This window comes from Stegodyphus dumicola, chromosome X2 (genome assembly GCF_044657685.1).
Source record: "Stegodyphus dumicola isolate Sdum_Otavi_A_Nest chromosome X2, ASM4465768v1".
Lineage (NCBI taxonomy): Eukaryota > Metazoa > Arthropoda > Arachnida > Araneae > Eresidae > Stegodyphus > Stegodyphus dumicola.
Genome location: NC_140781.1, coordinates 193706819 through 193729646, shown reverse-complemented (window position 1 = coordinate 193729646; position 22828 = coordinate 193706819). Strand labels below are relative to the sequence as shown.

General features: G+C 32.9%; 1 protein-coding gene across 1 annotated transcript in view; it reads left to right on the top strand.

The window, feature by feature from the left end:
- TppII (Tripeptidyl-peptidase II) overlaps positions 1 to 22828 on the top strand; it is a 313141-nt gene that overhangs the window by 61660 nt on the left and 228653 nt on the right. Inside the window, exons 6-7 of the mRNA XM_085809472.1 lie at positions 6208 to 6305; positions 12205 to 12270. Of these exons, the coding sequence (XP_085665598.1) occupies positions 6208 to 6305; positions 12205 to 12270 (164 nt within the window). The remainder of the gene's footprint in view (positions 1 to 6207; positions 6306 to 12204; positions 12271 to 22828) is intronic.

Here is a 22828-nt window from a genome sequence, read left to right as displayed (position 1 = left end):
CATTTGTGGATGCTGCTGCTCTGTAACTTGTATAATATTTGCCTTATGTAAAAATGAATTAGTATAATTTTTTCATGTCTTTACAGTTTTACACTGACAGTGTAGTTTAGATTCTATTAGAAGTATTTCCCATGGATTCGCAAAACATTCAACAATTTCTTTACTTACCAACTTTGGCAGGCATTCTGCTGCACTAATAATGGGCATAGAAACTGGTGCTTTTATTTATAAGACTCTTAATTTCTTCATAATGCATAAAAATTGTGTGGAAGAACATATTTTAGACACACATTTGGCCAGTGGAAATTCGTATAATATGCTTTTTTTCTGCTAGTATTATCAAGTGATGAACTTATTGTGCATAATTGCTGTCAATCTTGAAAGCAAGTTGAAGAGGGCCCACCAAAAGATGATGAGTAATATGAACATTCGTAAACTCCAGGTGAATAAGCTGGTTGCATGTGTATTTTTGTGGTTTTACCCCTATATAATGGGGATATGAGCCAGTTTTCCTTAGAAAGTTCTCCAGGAAGGAATATCTTCCCTGAGGCAGATAGCCCTTGCATGCTTTCCGTAATCAAATAAACCAAACCAAAGCAAACCAAGTTAAAAAAAGACTGTCTTATAATGTGTGCATAAAGTCAGGAAACCCAACATCAAAACTGGATTTTGAAAAATAGTAAGAAAAATATTTTTTCAATGCTTAATGGATAGCTTGCTATATTTAATTCATAATAATCCATGCCATGTCAAAAGTACTATGTTCATACAAAGTATCGTAACTTAAATGAAAGAATGTATGGAGATCATATGAGAGTTGGGAAAGACTTGAAGGCCAGCAAAACATGTAATTCAGGGAATTCTGCACTGTTGCAATTTCTGTAACATCAAAAATTAACTTCTTGATCTGTATAGTCACTACATACTTTCTGTTTTACTAACTTAAATTTATTTACCATACACATCATTTCCTTAAGTTTCTTGTTAATGTCATAAAATAACAGTAAGTGCTAATTAAGACACATAAGACATAAAATATTTGGATGCTGTTAAATCCTTTGCTACTCAGTTCATTCTTCTACTCCTGAGTGTTTGGTATTTAGCACAAGTTAACCTACAAATCATGCAATTGCAACCAGGTTCAGACCCTAGACAATATATGCATGTTAGTGACTGTATAATATCATTGTAGTATGCACAAGACAAAATGTATTTGCAACTCCTGGGGATTTTGGTTTAACTAATTTTAAGTGGTGTGGCACTTAAAATCTGTCAGACCAAAAAGCTTTTGCAAAATTCCCTCAAGAGGCTGGTTATTGGGAAGATGAGTACAAGGAAGAAGGGCTACATAAAAGAGATGTTTTAAACTGGAAAATTACACAAGAGTATCTATAAGAGAAGTCAATAGTGTTTACTTCAGAGAGGATTCTCAGCTTCTATACATGTGCATTTTATTAAATTAATTACAGATATTAATTTTTCAGATTTGTGTTTTTTAAGGAAAAAATATTGCTATGCATTCAAAGTTAGTGAGATTTCTTTATATTCATGCCAGATGCAAAAGAAGATATTTATTGGTTATTGAATTAACAGCTAATTACAAAATACACAGCTATAAGTAGCCCAAAGAGACCAAGAGGGGCTGCGACTTTTAGTCAGCAGGACATTTAGCTGACATGTCCATTTGGCTGATGTGGACGCTTATCTGACAGGTTATCTATCAGTAAAATTTGTGTTTTTATTAAAGATCCTATCTCGTATTTAATTATTTCAGAAATTTAGCCCATGAAATCATCGTAATTTCACGTATATATTAGCTAAATTGAAAGAATGTTGAAATTGCTCATCAGGGAACGTGAATCATGTTTGATGAGGAGGAATAAACAGACTTTTAATAGCTAATCACAACTGCACACTTATTCATAATTTTGACTTAGCATTTGCAAAATTGATCTGTAAAAGGCTTAGTTTATAAGCTGGATTTCTTCAAACAGTTTCACATTAATTTTTTTTCTTTTGTTTATAACATTTAAGTTTCCAATTTAGGTCTTCCATATACTTTCAAAATTTTAATATCTTAATTTTTTCATGTTTCATTACCATTTTCCTTGACAGATCATGCTATATTCATTTTACTTTACCTAGCTTTCCATAGTAAATTGTTTTGCTACTATACTGCTGAAATTTTCTCGCCACCTTCTGAAATAGAAGGAGCTATGTTTGATTGCTTTTGAAGTTGATTTCAAAATATGTACCAACCTCAGTTTGCCTTTCTATCCAGTTTTAAAATCTGTATTCTGTAAAGCATTCAATGAAGACAAAAATATAGTACTTATCCATAAAAAAATATCTTTTTGTATTGTGAGAAATGCCTTTTGTTGGATAAATATGGACTAATTGTATATATGTTGTCATCTAAACATATTGTTGGTTAAGCAAGCTATTGACTTAAATGTCCTGTCGACTAAACACATCGGCTAAGTGTCCTGTTGGCGTCCTGCTTGTGATTCAAAGAAAAGTTCACTTGGCAGGTCAAGGTCATGGTCAAAAATCATTTGTGATAAAGGAAATCATTGCTCTTGTGAAGCTCCAGTACTCCATTGTTGCTTTCTATGCTGAGTCTTTCATACTGTTAACATCCTTTACAATCTTATGATGTCTCCTTACTGTGCAGTCTTCACTTTCATGCATGCAATTTGTGATAATTTTGCAGAAATTGTAATACTTACTGCAACACTAAATATTAACTAAGTTTTTCTTGGCATCTGCTCATTTCTTGGCTGAAAATATATGTAAAATGTTAGCTAATTCTCCCTGTAAAGCGGCAGCTAGTTGTAAGGCTTTTGGAGGTAAGGCTCCTATTGATTTGCTTCCTGCAAAATCATTTTGTATTGCATTTTGTGCACGTTCCATGATGATTTCCCATCATTAGCAAGAGCTCTATTATGGGATGATATGACTGATTTCAAATGTTATTCATAGAAGTGCAAGTTTGAAAAACAGTAAAGGAGAGATCAGGCGGAACTTTGTTCAGAGTCACTTTGTCACTTTGTTCAGAGTCAGTTCTAGAAGTTTCTATGCTACCATTTGTTTTCCTTTCTTGAGTCCGTCATTAACTTGAAAAATTTCTTCAGTGCCATAACAATATTGTGATTAACAGAGGATTTTACCTTATTTAACTCTTTTTCAGATTTTGCTTCTATAGTCGCTGCTTTCTTGTTGACAGTTTTTTCTTCGGCAGCAACACTGTTTTCTTTCAAGTCTCAGACAGCATGAAATTGTATTTGCTTCAAATGAGGTCTTCATTTCAATGGAACTTCAGGCAGTCATTCCTAATTGTTTTCCCGTTTCCCTGATTATGGGCATTCAAAGAGATCCACAATTTTGACTTATTTGTTATGCATCATTGTTCAGGAGGTCTCATTAATAACTGCAGTAGATGAGCTGGAGGGTATAATCTCTGTATTGAAATAAATGAAAGCTCACAACAAAGTTAGCAATTATAAATAACTCAAGGAGAAAATAGAGATAAAGCAAACCGTCCTTCGATGAGAAGTATTGTAGATCATGACTTAAGAGATAACTTTAAAGCAGTAATCAGATAATTCTGAACTGATGCACTTTGCTAATTCTAAACTGCATAATTCCTATGCCCCAAATACAGTTATATATAGGGAAGCCCAGCCTTCTGGAAGCTTCAGAAAAAATTGCAGCTTGGAGTGTGAAAATATGTTTTCCGGAAACTTTCAGAATGTTGTCAACTTGCCCCCCCCAAAAAAAAGGTCACTAGACCATAAAGGTGCATTCAGACGTGGGCGTAAAGCGCATAGAGGCATAGTCATAAGGGCATAAAATACGGGAGACCCGTTCACACCTGCGAGAACGAGGTGTAAGCCATGGCCAATGAGAGAAGCTAAATTTGCGCATGCGTGGAATGTCTACAACTTTTCCGCGCTGTTCTCCCGCTTGATTGATTTCCCGCGTTCGCTCTGCTTGTTTTTTTCATTGTGTCAGGGCTTTTTCAGCTCGCCACAAAGTTTCACTGGCTCAACAGAATGATCTTTTATCTGCCCTTCTCATTAGCCAAGAGGCAACGGAAGAAGGTAAAAAAAGAAAAATAACGAAATGGTCTAGAGATATTTTTTTGAAAGACCAATACTTGGTTGGTACATATCTTTCTGTACAAAGCAGTATGGAATATTTCTGCATTGTACTGTAGTACTCTCTATACTATAAGCATGCACATGCATATTTATATACTATATAAAACCTTCAATTTTTATATATAATTTCTCTTATTAGAAATACGATATTCTAAATATGCCTATTTAAAAAAAATCTTGAGGATAACTAACAGATAGCCTGTATATAATATTTTTCCATTTTGCAGGTGTGAAAGCAGTTAAGCTAAAAACTGTACTTACCATACATTATTATTATTATTATTATTATTTTAATTTTCAATCAAAAGGAACATGTTTCTGTGACAGTGAAACATGTGTGCTTAGCACTCCTTATTCACTGTCCCTGTCGATCACTATAGTAGTTTGCTGCACTACCAGTATCAATTATCACTAGTACTAGTATCCCACAAGTGGTCACAATGACCAGCAAACACAACTAGTAGAATACTAGGAAACGTTCACCCAACAATGTATTTTATGCTCAATCATTAAATACATTTTGCTGTGTGGCCAGCTGTTTGTATGCACCTATTTCTAATAATTTGCATGTATAAGCCGCACCCCTGAATTTAATTTCAACATATGCTGTCATTTCTATTTACGAACAAATCTCAAAAGTAATTTCACATTGAGAAATTTTAGGTACCCAAGTCTTCAAATACATCAAAATTATAATCATTCATACCTTATCCAAAAATTTCTACCAGAGAAATAGCATGAATTTAATGATCGAAACTCCATTCAAATGATAGTAATAAAGAGTGGATAATAATAACAAATACTATTCATTAAATTATAGTCCATGTTATGAATTATGTGTGCTATTTAGTTTCAATAAAAGTAAATTCTTTTCACGGAGAACATAATTAAAAAACAGAACAGACAAAACTGGACTTCAACAGGAGACAAAACTGTCTAGACTGTTGACTGTTGTTTTAAGGATATTTCACTACATTTTTTCTTTCTTGGAAATTCATAAGAGCATTTTTCTCAAAAGATTAATCTTTTATTACTTATACAAAGCTTACACCGTTGAATTGACTATTGTGACTGTTCTTAAATAAGTGAAAATAATTTTTTCTTTTTTTTTTAAGTCCTATTTTTACTGTTAAAAAAAACAGCAGATTCTTGCTATTGATTTGATGTTTTAGTAAAATTAATTCATGAAGTTTGTTTGGAAAGGAAATCCGCATTTGAAGCAAATACCAATACAATATTTCCAGCTTTTTTAATAAATTTATTTTTAAATACAAAAATAATTAAACAGGAAAAAAATTACAGTAATAATTTAAAAAAAATTATAGACAGAAAGAAAATAGTAATAATAATTTACACAGAAAAATAAAATTTTTGCAAGCATGCATTTTTTAAAGAATTTTCATAATAAAATGAACAATATTGGATGGGATCAATCATCTACAGGATCATACACAGCGTGTATAACCCTGAGCTTAACTTTCGCTTTATGAGTTTCATCCATATTTTTCAATATAAATTGAAAAACTCATTAAAAATGCATTAAAAACTCATTAAAAATGCATGTCATCATCGTAGATTTCTTGCGAGATCAACTCTTTATTTTGTTCGGATACGATTACAACTCATTATTTTGTTCGGATATGATTACAACTTATTCGGATACGATGTGTTGTTCCATGTTAAAAAAAAAATGTCACCTTCGACGTGACAGCGAAATCGTCTTAAAGAAAGCCGCTTCGTTTTAGCTTCGCTCTGATTGGTCGACGCTTATCCCAAACTCGGCGTAAAGTTGAAACCTTAGAACCTTGTGCCACTAGCCTTAAACCAGATTATGTGACGTAGCACAGACTGGTTGCCTTGGCAACAGAGCTTGGCTTTAACCACTTATGCCCTTTACGCCCTCGTCTGAACGGGGCCTTAGAATCTTTGTGCATATCTCAGCTTCTCCCAATTTAAATATTGCTTTGTTCAGAGTTATGGTATCTAAAGTATTATTAATTTTTTACAAACTGAAATTTGAATTAAATTTCATGTTTTATTTTAGAGTAGCTGTTGATACTTCAGAGCGTGGTGAATTAGAAGAATGTACATTATTAGGCACATACTCCGAAACATTTGACTTTGCAATGCTTACGGATCTTGGTATGTTTTATGTCAAATTTATTATTTGCTGTTTTTCATTGAACATAAAATTTTTAAAGCCATGTTCAATCTTCTTTATCAATTGATAGGAAAAAATAATATATTTATTTAGTACATTTGTATGCCAAATATTTGTTCATTTTTATAGTGAAGTGTAAGTTCTTACGGTATTTGTATGTTATACAGGTACTATGGCAATACTCGTACTCTGCAATTTAGCTAAGGTGATCAATAACGAGTTATCTCGTAGCTGGCAAATAAACTGTTTGTTGAGTATGAGTACAGTTGTACATGGCAGCAAATTTGTTAATTGCTTGATTACAGCATGCTTAACTTTGTTCATTTATTTATTTAATTACCTATTGATAGAAGTATGAGTGTCCTCAAAAGTTAATTTTGTGCAATTTAGCAATAGGCTTTAATCAATTACTCACTTTCAATTTGGTTATTTCCTCTCTCTATTCTAAAAATAATAATAACTTTTCTGGACTGTGCCATTTCTTGATTAATCTGTGTCACACAGTTTGTGTGATGCTGATGTCATAGCAGTTTCATAGCTTGTACTCAAAATTTTGAGAACTGAAACCTTTCTAACCTAAACCAAAACCTTCCTCTTGTTGAGCTTCCATATTGATAATTGCACACTGTGGCTGCTCTCACTGTGCTGGTTGGGTGCTAATTTGCTGTGCTGTCAATTGCAGCAGTATGAAAAATTTAAATATTCTGAAATAGGCACATTTACAGTGGCAAGTGAATTGTGGCCACAAATGTTAATCTTACTGTTCTGCCATGTTTCCTAGTCATTACATATTAAATATTTTTGCATCCCACACAATCAGAATTCTTCCTCTTCAATATGGATGCATGTTTTAAGCTATCAGGCACTATCAACATTACTACCTCTTTTTCTCTTTTTTATCATATTTTAGGTGACAGGATCATTACCTATATTAGGGTGGGCAAAAAGTACTTTAAACTTTTTCTGTCATATTGTGGAAAATTTTCCTATTGCTGAGCTACGCAGAATTAAAAAAAAATAAAATAAAATTAATCTTTTGTTTGTACATTGCACTTAAAATTATGGAAAGTGGTGAAATTTTGATGTGTTTTGCCAATTTTTTTATAGTTACTAAACTCACTACTATTGTAAAGTTTGGGATGTGGGGAACACACAGATACAGAAAGTGAAATTTATAATTTGGAATTATTTGTTCTCCCAAAAAGCTCAAAAAACACATTTTTTGTAAAAATAGCAATATTTCATAATTTTTGCTGCAAACTCATTTAAACAGTGATTATAATTATCAAATATTATGTACAGAAGAAAATGCTTCCTGAGCAATTTCACCTTGGATCATGTCAGAAGTCTCTAATACCCTCCTTTCATGTCATTGACCGATGAGCAACTTTAGACTGGTGCACTTACAATTTTTGCTTGAGTATGTTCAGTTCTTTTGCCATCAGTGATAGCTTGGAGCATTACGGAAAAAATGGTTGTGTCTGAAAACTGCTACATGAAAGGATTTTGAGTGCCTAATATTTGGTAAATCAGGAGATTTTTTTTATGAGCAAGCTTTCTAATTATAAAGATGTCTTAATGTCCTGCTTTGATGTATGATATGCAACACTTTAACAAGAAAAGGGTGACTCTTTATTAACCCCTTAAGGACAAGGGCGCAGAGAACGAAGTGCAGTCACAGGACCGGACTTGCTGAAATGGATCATCATTTTCTGCCCCCGCATTTTCAGCAGTTAAGCCTAATTTTACCAACTAAAAGTATAAAATCAGCATTTTAATGATATGACTTCAATTTTTGAAGATTTTTAGTTAATGTACTTGTTTTTAATGTGCATTAATATAAAGGGTATAGCATTAATAGAAATAAATTAAACAGGTAAAATAGTAAAATCATAACTATATGCACAGAAATAAATATTATAAAGATGAAAAAGAAATTATAAATATGAAATGAAAAAATCTAAACAAGATTTACCTGTAGGTAATTAAATTCCAATTAAAAAATTCTGCTGTGTGTGAAATAATTCAAAACAAGGATCGACACACAGTCCTCCATTACATAGTGCATCTTCTCCTACCTATTACGTTTTCCGTCAATGTAAATTTTCGGAAAATGTTTCTCAGTTAGATATAAAGGTGGAGTTTCCAGTGGTTTTGGACAAATTTTTTAAGTGAGGTCTCTTAGCCATGGCTAATGGAATGAAACTGAGTATAACCCCAACACATGTCCGAAAACTTCTTCAAAAGACACTACCTAGAAATATTTCATCCTCAGACCCTGTGTAAAACAGTGTCCGCCACGATGACCAGAAAGGGATCAAGGAAAGGCTCCCCCATTGGTGGGATATCTGTTACTGATCACATCAATATATACATTATATGTAAATACATAATGCCTGAGTCATTATATATAATGATTATTCAAGGGATTTTATATAATGACCTATTAAATTGAATAAGCAGAAAAAAAAACACTGGCTCTTTCTTGAGAAATGCGAATGAGTAAGACGCATTATGTGTCGAGGAAGCTGATGGTCTTTTCCCTTCCATAATAATGTTGTAATGTTACTTTTTCATTAACCAAGAAAGCTTGTGTTAAATTTCAAAATAAATGGAAAAAAGGATACCTGGTCTTGAGTTTTTCCATCACGGATGTTCGACGACATTACTCTTGCTATAGTCAGCTGAATGCACTTTCCTAAAAAAAGAGGCAAATAACATAAACGAAAACATGGAGCTCGATGCACTTACCCACATTTGAATTTAAAAAAAAAGGGGGGGCAAAGAACAAAAAGTGGGGAGGGGGAAGAAATTCCTAATGAAATAAACGAAAACGCTTGTGCCCCTTTAGTTCACATACACACTTATAAAGAGCCGTGATTCCCAGTTTGTATCAATTAATCTATCAAAACAGAAACTAATGCCAGTACATAAAAGTCAAATGCCGTATGAATCAACCCATGTGAAAACAGTTACCATTTAGCTCCATATACTGTCATTTAAAAATTCAAATAAATTATTCTGTTTTAAAGTTACATATACGCAACGCTGGGCTGGTAGGAGTGCAGTCGTTGTGTCGCGTATATGGGGCGCTGTTTCTGAATGGGTTAATTGGCTGTAACAATGGCCAGAAAGGTTATAGATTTTATGGCAAATTTTCTATTCCTGCAGTGTCCAAACTTCAACATTATAATACTGAAAATATATAGCTAAGTGAAGATTCTCATGTTTCAGATGATTCCAGCCCCTGGTGCATTAATAGTTAAAAAAAAAAAAAAAATTGGCAGATGAGGATTAAACTAAAAACATTATTGGTCACTGACTGTTTGGGAGTCTTCCCTACTAAAAATGTTTCAACAACTGCTAAAAATGATTGAGCAATGCTGTAGTCACATTATCTGTTCGTCAAGATTATGGCATAATTAATTCAGACAGTTCTCATGAATTCAATTCTCATAACAGAAAATTATTTACAGAATCAGTCTATTAAAAGAAAATGAAAAGGGATTTGTACTTTGAGGGAAGAAAAGATGACAGAATGGTAATTAAATAAAATAATTCAAACCATTTTTGTAGAATTGAAGAAGACTATTATTCCCTCGTACAAGAACCTAGACCAGAATGACTATGTTTCTTCCTCTACAGGACTTGTTAAAGATGTAGTTTCCCATTTGATTACACAAGAGATTTGTAGGAGTACAAACGTATTAAAAATTCTAAAAATATTCAAATATTAATAATTTTATCTAACAGTAATATTAAAAACAATAATTTACTTTTACGAGGACATTAATGTATTTTAAATCCATCCATCAACTTACATTCTTATAAACATTGTTTTTTTTAATTAATGGACCAACTTTATTACGATAAATATGTACAATTATTTACTCTTTCCAAGTACTTTAACATATTTTAAATCCCTCCATCAACTTATATTCTTATAAACAATGTTCCTTTTTTAAGAAAATTGTCACCATAGCAGCCATTTGAAATTGAAATTACAATAATATTTTCATTCAGTTAAATTTTAAAAACAATATTTTAAATAAGCTTAAATTTTAAATTATTGTTTTTAATATTACTGTTAGATAAAATTATGAATATTAAAATATTTTTAGAATTCTTAATATGTTTGTACTCCTACATTACTCCCTCACCACCTATATAAAGGCCTTCTTTATTAGGATAATATGTACATTCATAAGTGTGTTCATTTACTTTACGAATGTCAAGCTTTTCTTGGACACCACCACCTGGTTGAGTATCTTTAACATCGAATTCTCCATTTCTAGCATTTTCAGTGAATATCTTGAAGTCTTCAATGTCTTTAAAACGAAGGCCATTTTTCTGCAATCCTCTACCAAATGCTTTATGAGTATCACAAACTGGTTTAACACAAATGCCTCTTTCTGACAAGTGGAGAACTTCCATCTGCCTCATCACCTGCTTGGCTATGTAATTAACACTTCTTGTGGACATTTGTAAACGTTGTATGGTATTAATCTAATAGTATAGGATGGATATAGAAATAATAGAGGATATTAATCTGGTAGGGCAGGCGTATGGCTTATGGAGCAATAGTATGCATGTGAGGTAAAATTATAGTCCAGATTTTTTTTTAAATTTTTTAATAGGTCATTACTGTTAAATTTTATCATTCAGCCTTCCTACATTATTACATGTTCTTTGCTATGTTACAGTTCTTTTGAAATTTTATATCAAACGTTGTATAATGATAAGTATACAGAAACGTATCAAGTTCATTTAAAAATTTTCTTTGGGGTTCTGAAGAAGGATGCAAAAGTAGTTCCCATTTTTGATAAAACAAGATGGTTGGGCTATATTTCTTTTCTTTCTACACCATATGTTTTCTGAAAGTTTAATTCAAATGAAAAAGTATATACATAATTTCCCTGTCTAATTAATTGCTCTGCCTGTTTTAAATCATATTGCTGCTGTTATTTTGTCGTGGAACAGTGTGGTGGAACTTTCATCATATGTGAGATTGTTATTACTGCATTTTTTTTTTAAATGGTACAGGAACTTGCTAATGGTCAAGTAGTTAGAATTTCTGAATACTGATATTTATGGATTTGTCCCAGGTAGTGTGGTTCATCCCATGTTCAAACCCAGGTGACTGGGCTGGCTGCATGGTTGGTTTGTATGGTTTTTACCTATTTCTCCTGCAAAGTCATCTATGGAAGCTTCCTCCGTCCCCTTAGATACATAGCCCTTAGATAGACAGCCCTTGTGCACTTCATCATATTCAAATAATCAGATTTAAGTGCTGTATTTCAAATAATTAGTAAAACTAAAAATTTTTCTTTTAATTTGTTATATGTATAAATTTAAAATGCATAATATTTAATTGACATGTATTTATATATATAATAACCATGGTTGAGAAAATGTTTTTGTCTAATTGTCTTTGTTTTTATATATGTTGCTATTTTTCAACCTTTTTGAGTCACATGATTTTAAGCATGTCTTTGCTGTGCTTTACTGTGAGCTTTATTGGTACAATTTGAATGCATCAGTCTTAAATCAGATGACAAAGGAACAGTGGAATCCCGCTTCTCAGTTGAGAACCTCTGTAGTAGAAGAGTGGGATAAATGTTACAGTTTCGATATTTTGTCGCATAATTTCAGATGCATGAGCTGTTTTTAGCTAAAAGCTTTTTATTGCAATTTGAGTGTAGTAATCTTAATTATTCCTCTCGGGTTCATAAAATCCCGTGCCCCATTTGTTAGGAAACTATCTTTAAAGGATTAGGTACAAAGCACCAAAATATCAAGAATAATAAAATAGTTTAAAATCTTTATAAACTTATGTGTTAAAAAAATATTTTATGTTTACTGTGAATTCTTGCATTTTAGACAGATTGAATTATTGTGTTAATGTACACGAAGATGGAAATTTGCTGGAGATAGTGAGCAATTCCTGTGAGTGTATTTTTGTTTCTTATAATTATGAACTGTTGAGTAAACTGAAAATGTGCTTCTATTTCAATGATGAACTGAATTGCAATTTGCAGTTTTGTTGATTATTTGTTTTCATTTGCATCTCACTGACAAGCATCAGTCCATTAATGAATATATGCAAGTACAAGAAGTTGTAGATTTGTTGTGAATGTAATGCAGAATAAGTTGTACTGTCATTATCAGATATACATTGTGAATATGTTTGCTAATTTAAAGTATGCTTATTATCATGTATATTGCATTTATCTATACTTATTTCGTATGCTGCACTTATTACTGCATTAGAGTTATTGTGTTGGTTTTACATCTTTCCCTGCAAGCACATATAATAATTAAAAACTCGTGGTTGCAGGTTAACAATTAAAAAAAAAAAAAGACATCTGCAGCTGCATTAACAACTACAGTTCTTCTGGAGACCTGCATAATGACACATGCTATAGCTTTCTGAAAATCTCTAATAATTATGCCATCCCACCAGTGGCTAAGTAACAAAGTTGTTAAACAGTGGTAGTTAGGCATTGGTTCATATCCTGGTGAATGGGCTGGCCACATAGGCATTTTTATGGTTTTCCCCATATATAATATGGACACAAGCAAGTTTCCTTTAGAAAGTCTTCTGCAAAGGCATTGCTTTCATTAGCCAGATAGCCCTTGAGTGTTTTGCCATAGCCAAATAAATCAGACCAAACCTAATAATTATTCCAGATGAACAGGAAGTAGGCATTTTATTGAAATAATAGTTCACAAAAAATTATGAGATTATTAAATTATGAAATAGTATGAAAGAAACAGAGGAAAATAGAGATAATGCAAATTCTTAATACGAATATCACAGAGTACTGATGTCAATCACATAGAATTTTAAAATAATAATTACAATTATTCTGAACTGATGCACTCTACTAAGCCTCTGAACTGCATGATTCCCATGGTGCAAATGCATGCACACACACATATATATGCATAACAACTACTGAAAAAATAATATAAATTAGGAAAGCAGCTTGAGACCAAAAATTTAATTTTACAAAATAAAAACATTTTTACCATAGAAAGATTATATTATCCTGGAAAGTGCAAAAAACTATGACCTAGAAAATAGTGATTTAGAAAACTATTAGAAAAATAGTATTAAGCAATTAAAGCAAAGCAGTATATGATTTCTTTTAAAGAAAAAAAAATTAAAAAACACTAATTAATTATTCATGCTTTTGAATGAACAAAAACTTAAAAAATTTAAATAAATACACATACAAAAGATTTTTTACAAAATGTATTACTCGGCATTCTCGTAGTGAAGGAAATACCCCAATGCAAATTCTAACCTTAAACAAAACAAAAAATACAAAAAATAAAACTAATAGAAAAGGGACATTCCTGCATAAAAATAAAAAACGATTAAAAAATAGAATAAATTCCCTTGATTATAAAATTACGTCAATATGATAATCAGAAATAAAACAGCCAAATTATGCTAAATGTGTAATTTCGATTATTCCAGTTTTGTGTTCCAATTCCACATTTCTTGCCACTTTGACTAAAAGTACATTCTAAAAAGTTAATTACTTTGTCTGTAAATAAGATTAATGAAACTAATAAGTTAGTCATTGAAGGAAAAATATATATAAAAAAAATTATTCTAAACTGTTACCAATGTATTAGCTGTAGCGAAAAAAAATCCTGAAACCAACTAAAAGGCGAAAAAGTGATAAGACATGGGATAAAATGTGAAAAACATACATTAACCCTTTCGCCGTCCTCTCCTCTCCGCAAAAATTTCTCCCCAGCGGCCCTTTGTTTTTCGTAGTGTCTAATGTTGTTTTCTCTGTACATCCGTAACTTTCGTAGTGGATGAATGTAAAGAATATTAAGTAAAATTGTAAGGAAATAAAGCATAATGGAAAAGTACAGTCAAAAGTCTTTAATCCGGACGTCCGTAATCCATACCTCATAGCTACAAACTTTCTGCGCCTGCGTCAACACATAATGCTGTTGGAAAATATAACTTATTGTAAACCTTTTACTGCATCATCTCTCCTCCTTGAAATATCTATTTAGTTTAGTTCTTATTTTAAAGTAATATGTTAGTTACTTCTACTTCTTTTTCTTACTGCCACTGTTTGCGTTGAGAACGGACTGTTTCAACCTAATTGAGATGCAAAAACGAAAGTGATGTTACGTCATCTGGAAAGCCGATTCGTGCCGATAGCTGATTGGTTGCTGTGTCATGACATCATGCCTACTTCTGCTATAAGTATCTCGCGTCGCTCTGGCTCAGCCCTCCTTCTAGTTCCTGCTTTCCTGGCACTTGGATGTGCAGTTTCCAGCCCCTTCAGAAGGATTCACGCAGTCCGGTGAATAAAGTTCCTTGGTTCCTGTTCACAAGATGACTGTTCCTGAATAAAGTTCCTTGGTACCTGTCTACAAGATGATTGTTCCGGAATAATGTTCCTTGGTTCATATCCACAAGATGATTGTTCCAGAATAAATTCTTTGGTTCCAGAGGCTACCATGTGAGTGACTGCCGTGGGCGGCATCCATGTTCTTCAATAAAGGCGGCATTTAAAATACGTGAGTGGCGATTCCTCGTGTTCAACTAATGGAAACGGAGTTAGGCCGGTTTTGATTGTTTTCAAGAACTTGATTTAAATTTCAGGTGTTTTCTCAACCATTGATCATGGACTTATAGAATGTGTAGCCAACTTCATTTTGAGGCCGCATATTTACTATTTAGGACATTTTTGTTTGTATTGAATGCCAGTGTTTTTGAAGACCAGGTAAAAATATTATTTGATGAATGATGATTATATTATATTTTTCCTAAGACTCTGATATTGTTTAAATTTATTTTCTGTGTTTTTATTCTTTATTATATTGTTAATAAATTGGTTAAATTTGAAACCTTTTTATTGTCTTCAATGTCTGCACAACATAGTATCTCAGGGAGCTTTTATTGCTACTACTGCTAAATGTTTAATTTTATAAACTTTAAACTTTGCTTTAGCATCATTTTGGTTATGGGCAACAGCCCCTGAGTTATTTTTATTGCAGACTTTTGAAGTTTAACGTTAATTTAGGACTTAAGAGATAGGGGGGCGTTTTTTTGTTAAAATTCAAATATGGCTACGGTTAGTGTCATGCATAATATTGCTAAACTTGAGGCATGTAATTATTTTACATAGTCCAAAGATATGAAGTTTGTTTTGAATGAGAAAAATGCATGGCTTTTGGTTAAAGGTATTGAAAAATGTCCTGATTTAAATGATGTTAAGGGTATTACAAAAGAAATTCTTGCCGACTATCAAAATAGAAGTCGATTGGCATTATCGTTAATTTATATGAATGTAAGCCCTGAATATAGAAGCTTGATAAGTGAAATTGATGACTCGGTAGTGGCATGGAATACGCTTGACAAATACTTCCACCCAGATTATCAGTCTAGACATATGTCCCTGTTTTCAGAGTTCTTAAATTGTAAAATTAAGCCAAATGAAAGTATTAGTTTCTTTTCTTCTAGATTAAAACGCATAACTGAACAATTAGCTGATATTAATCAGGCTGTAAGAGACGTATATATGTGTTTCCAGTTTCTTAGGTTCCTTCCAGATAAATTTGATCAAGTAGTTCAGAATGTTTTGAGGTAGCCAGATGAGAAGTTCATTTTTAAAATTGAACTTGAAATACTAGCAGAGGAAATGCGTCTTAACTTAAGAGAGGTAGATAGGGAAAACTCCAATAAGACTATAGAAGTTCAAAGTACTAACTGTGAACACAAATTTAAGCAGATTAAAGTGCTCAAGTGTTATAAATCTGGTCGTCCAGGTCATATTCAAAAATACTGTAGAATGAAAGGTAATTTTTTCAGATCACCCTCGCCTGCTTCTTCTGTTTCCTCAGCTGTATCTAGTAGTAATAAAGCATCTCCTAAGTGTAAGAATAAACCTAAGTTCAGTAAAGGTAAAAATAATTCCCATGCTCAGTCCCATTTTATAGCTCAAGCTAATGTTAACAATTTGGAGGAAAATGATGATAGTTGGATATTTGATACTGCTGGATCTCATCATTTTTGTAAAAATCGGGAATTGTTCGATACTTTTTCTCCTGTGAAAAATGAGAATATGCTAGTAGCTATTGATGGGGTAACTTTTCCAATTCATGGGAAGGGTACTGTTAAAATGAAATTTGGGGATACGGTTATTTTGCTTAAAGATGTGTTATACTCACCTGAACTGAGACGAAATTTAATATCTGGACCTAGGGTGAATATCAATGGAGCAAGATTTTATGGTAAAAATGGGCAAATTAAAGTTACTGATGATGAAAATGAAACTATGTACAAAGCTAAGTTGATAGGAAGTAACTATCATGTATTCCCGAAAATAGTGAAAAAGGGGGGCAAATCTGTAAAATTTGAGGCATCCACAGTTCAGCATAACAATAGTGAAATATGGCATGGTCGGTTTGGTCATATAAATTATGTTGCTATTGTCAGGACTAGTAAGAGACATTCAGTTCGAGGTCTTCTTGTGTTAAAGCACTCACCTAATTTCTTTTGTGAACATTGCCAAATCAATAAACTAAGACGAATCTCCTATAGACCCTTAGAAGGTATTCAAGTAAAGAGGCCGCTTGAAAGGTTTTTTTTCTGATGTATGGGGATCTATTAACATTCCAGGTAGGAATGGTGAACGTTATTTCGTTTCCTTTATTGACGAATATTCTCGTTATGTGGTAGTGTACCCCATTGTGTAGAAAAGTCAGTTGTTTGAAGTATTTGAAAGGCATATAGCACGTGCGGAAAGATCTTTGAACCTTAGGTTGAAATACTTTAGGACTGACAATGGGCGAGAATATGATAATGATCAATTCAGGTCATATTGTAGTAAAAATGGTGTAAAGCACGAATTTACAGATGTATATACTCCAGAACAGAATGGAGTTTGTGAGAGATTTAATCAGACAGTTCTCAACAATGTACGTGCAATCTTGCATGATAGTGGAATGAGTTCCGAATTTTGGTCAGATGCAGTAATGTATTTTGCATATTCATTTAATAGAATTTGTCATAAGGGCCAAGATAGAACCCCATTCGAATTGTACACTAAGCGGAAACCATCAGTACGTCACCTTAAGGCATTTGGAACGATTGCCTATGTGGGAATTCCAAAGGCTAAAAGAAATTCTAAGCTTGATCCAAAGGCTACGAAGGGCCGATTGATTGGGTACAGTGTACGAACAAAAGGGTACAAGATTTGGTTGGAAAATGAGCAAAAGGTAGTAGAAACCCTAAATGCTACTTTTAAAGAGTTAATTGGAATGCAGAAAAGTGGCATTGGAGCTGTAGTGGGCACCCTTCCTGATTTGGAATCTGAAGAGAGGATAGAGTTCCAATCTACTGATACTCCAGTTGGCTATTTTCCTGAAATAGAGGAAAGAACCGATACCAATGTACCTTCTTCTACAATTGGCACTGACACTCAATCTACATTGAGACATGTAACTTGGCTTCGTAAACCTGTTCCAAGGCCAGACGGCACTCGTACGGATGTGTATTATTTTGAGAGGGGATCTAATCAAAGACTACGATCACCAAATGGTGTAGAAAGGTATTGCACTGAACATTATATTCAGTATGATCCTACCTTGTTTGATTTCAAGGGAAGCAATACTTATAGTGGTGAAATCGACCCAACTGGCACTGCTTCAACGTCATATACCCAAGATAGCTGACTAGAGGTTTCAATTCCAAACACTTATAACCAGGCAATGAAATCCACAGAAAAGCTTAAATGGATAGAGGCAATGGAAGAGGAAATGGCCAACATGCGAAAGCTTAAGGTATGGCATCTTGTTCCACTTCCTAAAGACAAGACTCCACTAGGTTGCAGGTGGATTTTCAACATTAAACGTGACGAATTTGGAAGCATTGTTCGTTTTAAAGCTCGTTTAGTGGCTCAGGGTTATTGGCAAATTAAATACGATATCCCTATGATGAAACCTACTCGCCTGTAGTCAACTTTTCAGTAATAAGGCTCTTTTTCTCTCTTTTAGTTACACACCTTGGATGGGTAAATATACTATGCAACGTAAAAAGTGCCTATCTCTACGCTCCTTTATCAGAGGAAATTTACATGTTCCAACCTCAGGGTTTTGTAGAGCGAGATAAAGGAACTTTTGTGTGTCGTTTAGATAGAGCCTTGTATGGTTTGCATCAGAGTGGCTGATTATGGTACTACGAGTTGGATAGAACACTATGTAACCTAGGGTTTATTAAGTTTGAGTGGTGTAATTGTGTCTATCGTTTTAAAGATTTTGTCATTCTGTTGGTTTATGTTGATGATATAGTTGTGTTTGGAAAAAGTGAAGTTCAGGCCAAAAGAACATTAAAAGTCCTGAATTCACATTTTGATTTGAAAATTTTAGGTAAAACAAGAAAGCTTTTGGGTGTGGAATTTGAATATGAGAACAATAGTGTTTTAATTCCTCAGCAATTATATATAGAAGACATAGTTGATCGATTTAAGTCTTTTAAAATACAAATTACTTCCCTTCCAATAGTTAAAGGTGTGAAATACTCAAAGTCTCAAAGTCCCAGTACACAAGAAGAAACAACTGAAATGATGAATTATCCCTAAAGAAATGTTTTGGGATGTCTCTCGTTTCTTTGCAATCGTACTCGTCCGGATATAGCTTATGCTGTTAATATATTTTCTCAGTTCCAAAGCAGTCCTGGTAAGTTTCACTGGGAAGGATTACTTAAACTTTTAGGATACATTTCCTATACCAGACAGCACAAACTTAAACTGGTATGCAAGAAACTGAAGCTCAATATATATTCAGATTCGGATTTTGCTTCAAGCAGGGATGATATGGTGTCTATTGGTGGACAAATAGCTTTGTTGGGAGAATCACCTGTATCTTGGCGTACATTTAAAGAAAGGGGAGTGAGTTTGTCTACTATGGAAGCTGAATTTATCTCCATGACTGAATCAGCAAAAGAATTAGTTTGGTTTAAAAACATCTTGGATGAATGCATTCAGTTTAAAATTGCAAGTAACTATGTTTCGAGACCAATATTGTTTGCTGATAACATGGCTGCTATATGTTTTACAAAATCACCCATTGAAAACTCAAGGACAAAACATATAGATGTGAAACTATTTTTCATTCGTGACCTATTGAACAGGGAAATTTTTGATTTAAAATATGTTCCAAGTAAAGATAATCTGGCTGATCCCATGACAAAACCGCTGACTAAGCATAACCTGATAAGATTTTGTGGAACAATTTTCTTTTGAAATTTGTTTTTGTGTAATGATTAAGAGTTTTTGATTGAATTTGAATTAAGACTTGTTTATTTGAAAATAATATGTTATAAGTCATATTATGATGGATATTAGGTAAATCTAAAACTGTATAGTGTAGAATGTTGTATGAGTGACCAGGACCCTGGGTAAAAGTATTGAGTGTGTGATTATATATATGTCTTTGTATTTGTTTTGTAATATGTTGGACTTTCTTGTTATGGTAAAATTTTTGAATAATGGGATAAGATGTTCCCAAAGGAAAATTTTTTCTTAAAAATTTCTGAATTGAATGAAATTGTGATATTTATTTATTCTTGTTTTGAATTTTGTAAAGATACTGGCATTCAGTTTTTTATTTCAGGTCGGAGACGATGATGTGGGGGGCATTTGTTGGAAAATATAACTTATAGTGAAACTTTTACTGCATCATCTCTCCTCCTTGAAATATTTATTTAGTTTAGTTCTTATTTTAATGTAATATATTAGTTACTTCTACTTCTTTTTCTTACTGCCACTGTTTGCGTTGAGAACGGACTGTTTCAACCTAATTGAGATGCAAAAACGAAAGTGATGTTACGTCATCTTGAAAGCCGATTCGTGCCGATAGCTGATTGGTTGCTGTGTCATGACATCATGCCTACTTCTGCTATAAGTATCTCGCGTCGCTCTGGCTCAGCCCTCCTTCTAGTTCCTGCTTTCCTGGCACTTGGATGTGCAGTTTCCAGCCCCTTCAGAAGGATTCTCGCAGTCCGGTGAATAAAGTTCCTTGGTTCCTGTTCACAAGATGACTGTTCCTGAATAAAGTTCCTTGGTACCTGTCTACAAGATGATTGTTCCGGAATAATGTTCCTTGGTTCATATCCACAAGATGATTGTTCCAGAATAAATTCTTTGGTTCCAGAGGCTACCATGTGAGTGACTGCCGTGGGCGACATCCAGGTTCTTCAATAAAGGCGGCATTTAAAATACGTGAGCGGCGATTCCTCGTGTTCAACTAATGGAAACAGAGTTAGGTCGGTTTTGAGTGCTTTCAAGAACTTGATTTAAATTTCAGGTGTTTTCTCAACCATTGATCGTGGACTTATTGAATGTGTAGCCAACTTCATTTTGAGGCCGCATATTTACTATTTAGGACATTTTTGTTTGTATTGAATGCCAGTGTTTTTGAAGACCAGGTAAAAATATTATTTGATGAATGATGATTATATTATATTTTCCCTAAGACTCTGATATTGTGTAAATTTATTTTCTGTGTTTTTATTCTTTACTATATTGTTAATAAATTGGTTAAATTTGAAACCTTTTTATTGTCTTCAATGTCTGCACAACATAGTATCTCAGGGAGCTTTTATTGCTACTACTGCTAAATGTTTAATTTTATAAACTTTAAACTTTGCTTTAGCATCAAATGCGTTAACACATGCGCATATGTGTATACACATGCGCATAATACGTTTACACATATGCGTTTAATGTATAATGGACGGTATAAGCTAAGCTAAAATGATCTAATTATCTGTTTCAGTTAATGTTGTAAATTGCGTTGTTCCTTAATCTTCTAATTGGATCCGGCTTATTATTTTTTGCAGACAGTTAGAGCAATTTTATAAAAGTAAGCTTGAACTTTTGAATATGTCAAAAAGAATTTCTGATTCCGGAGCTACCAAAGAATCTACAAAGCGAAAGCATGTTCCGATGTCCATCAAACAAAAAGTGGAATTGCTGCAAGAAATGGATAAAGGCATAGATCTGTCAGCACTATTCTTATCTTCAGGGCAGTTGTTTTTATTTTATTCGGCTTATAATTCCTTACTAAATTTAGTATTTCATCTCGATGTACTCCGTCTTTGATATGATTTAAATCAAATTCCTCATCATTATAAATATCACGAATACACATGAAATAGTTTTCTGGTTGCAATTTTCTAATTTCGACTATGTGTAATGTATGCTTTAGGCATGCGCACGTTGAAAGAAATGTTTAATAAAGTAAACAAATAAATATAAAGCTTTTTTTTTGTAAATTTTGATACCCTTTAGATCATAATTGCTCTTTATTTCATAAATTACAGTTTCATATTTTTAATTTTACAATTTCTGCATGCCATCGTACCAGATTTAAACTGATGATATATAATCCGGAAAAACCGATAATCGCCAAAGTCCCGACGAGTCCGGATTAAAGACTTTTGACTGTAATAATATCTCTGCTTATTTCTAACTGCAGGATAATTTGATAACATCTGATCCAGGCGGTCCACGCATCCCATTTTGTTGTTGTAATCTTTTACAATTATTGGTTTTTTTACAGATCTTTTGCGAGTTTCAACATCAATCATCAAGTTATTATGGGCTGTACTCATCAAACATATATCCTTCTTGGCTTTCCAATTCAGAACATTATTTTTTCTCTTTTCCTGCTTAGTAGATGTTGAAGCCATCTCTCATTGTCTTCTATCTTCTGTAAAATGGCGCAAATATTCATAAAACCGGGGGAGGGGAAGAGAATTCAATTAGTAATAGAATGCCTGATTGGTGCTGCCCTCTAGGATGTATTAGAAAAAACAAAAATAAAAACTCAAACAAGTTTGGATCTGATCCGCCTGGATCAGATGTTTGTTGAAATTGAAATCTCTTTCATAGTCATAAAATTAGATTTTTTTTTTTTTTGTAATTAAAAGTGTGGAAATCTAAATAGTTGATTTCTTTTGAGTGGTAAACTCGTTCCTTGCAACCTCCCACATTTTCAGTAAGAATGCTATTTTTTGGCTCCATTTGTTTTTCACATCGCACATTTTTATGTGTGCAGTCTTTTCTTCTTTTAGTAAATTTGAGTAAGTTTTTTATGTATGTTAATGTTTTCAAATTTTTTTTCTGTTTTTATGATGTTTTCACCTTTTAGTTGTTTCTAGGATTTATTCCACAACTAATACATTGGTAATAGTTTAAGATATAATTTTTTAATACTTTTCATTTAAAGTATTGATTTAAAATTATTTTTTAAAACTACTGGTAGTGATCATTTAACTTTCGTATACTGCGTGATACATTAAAAGTTCCTTCCAGGGGGGAAAAATTAGCAAAGGAAATTAGTGATTAGTGTTGAAATCATAAAATTTATTATAAAGCTCTGCCCTTAATAGTAATTAATTTTCAAATCTCTGTTACGATGTGGATGATTATTGTTTTAAAAGACAAAAATTATGATATTT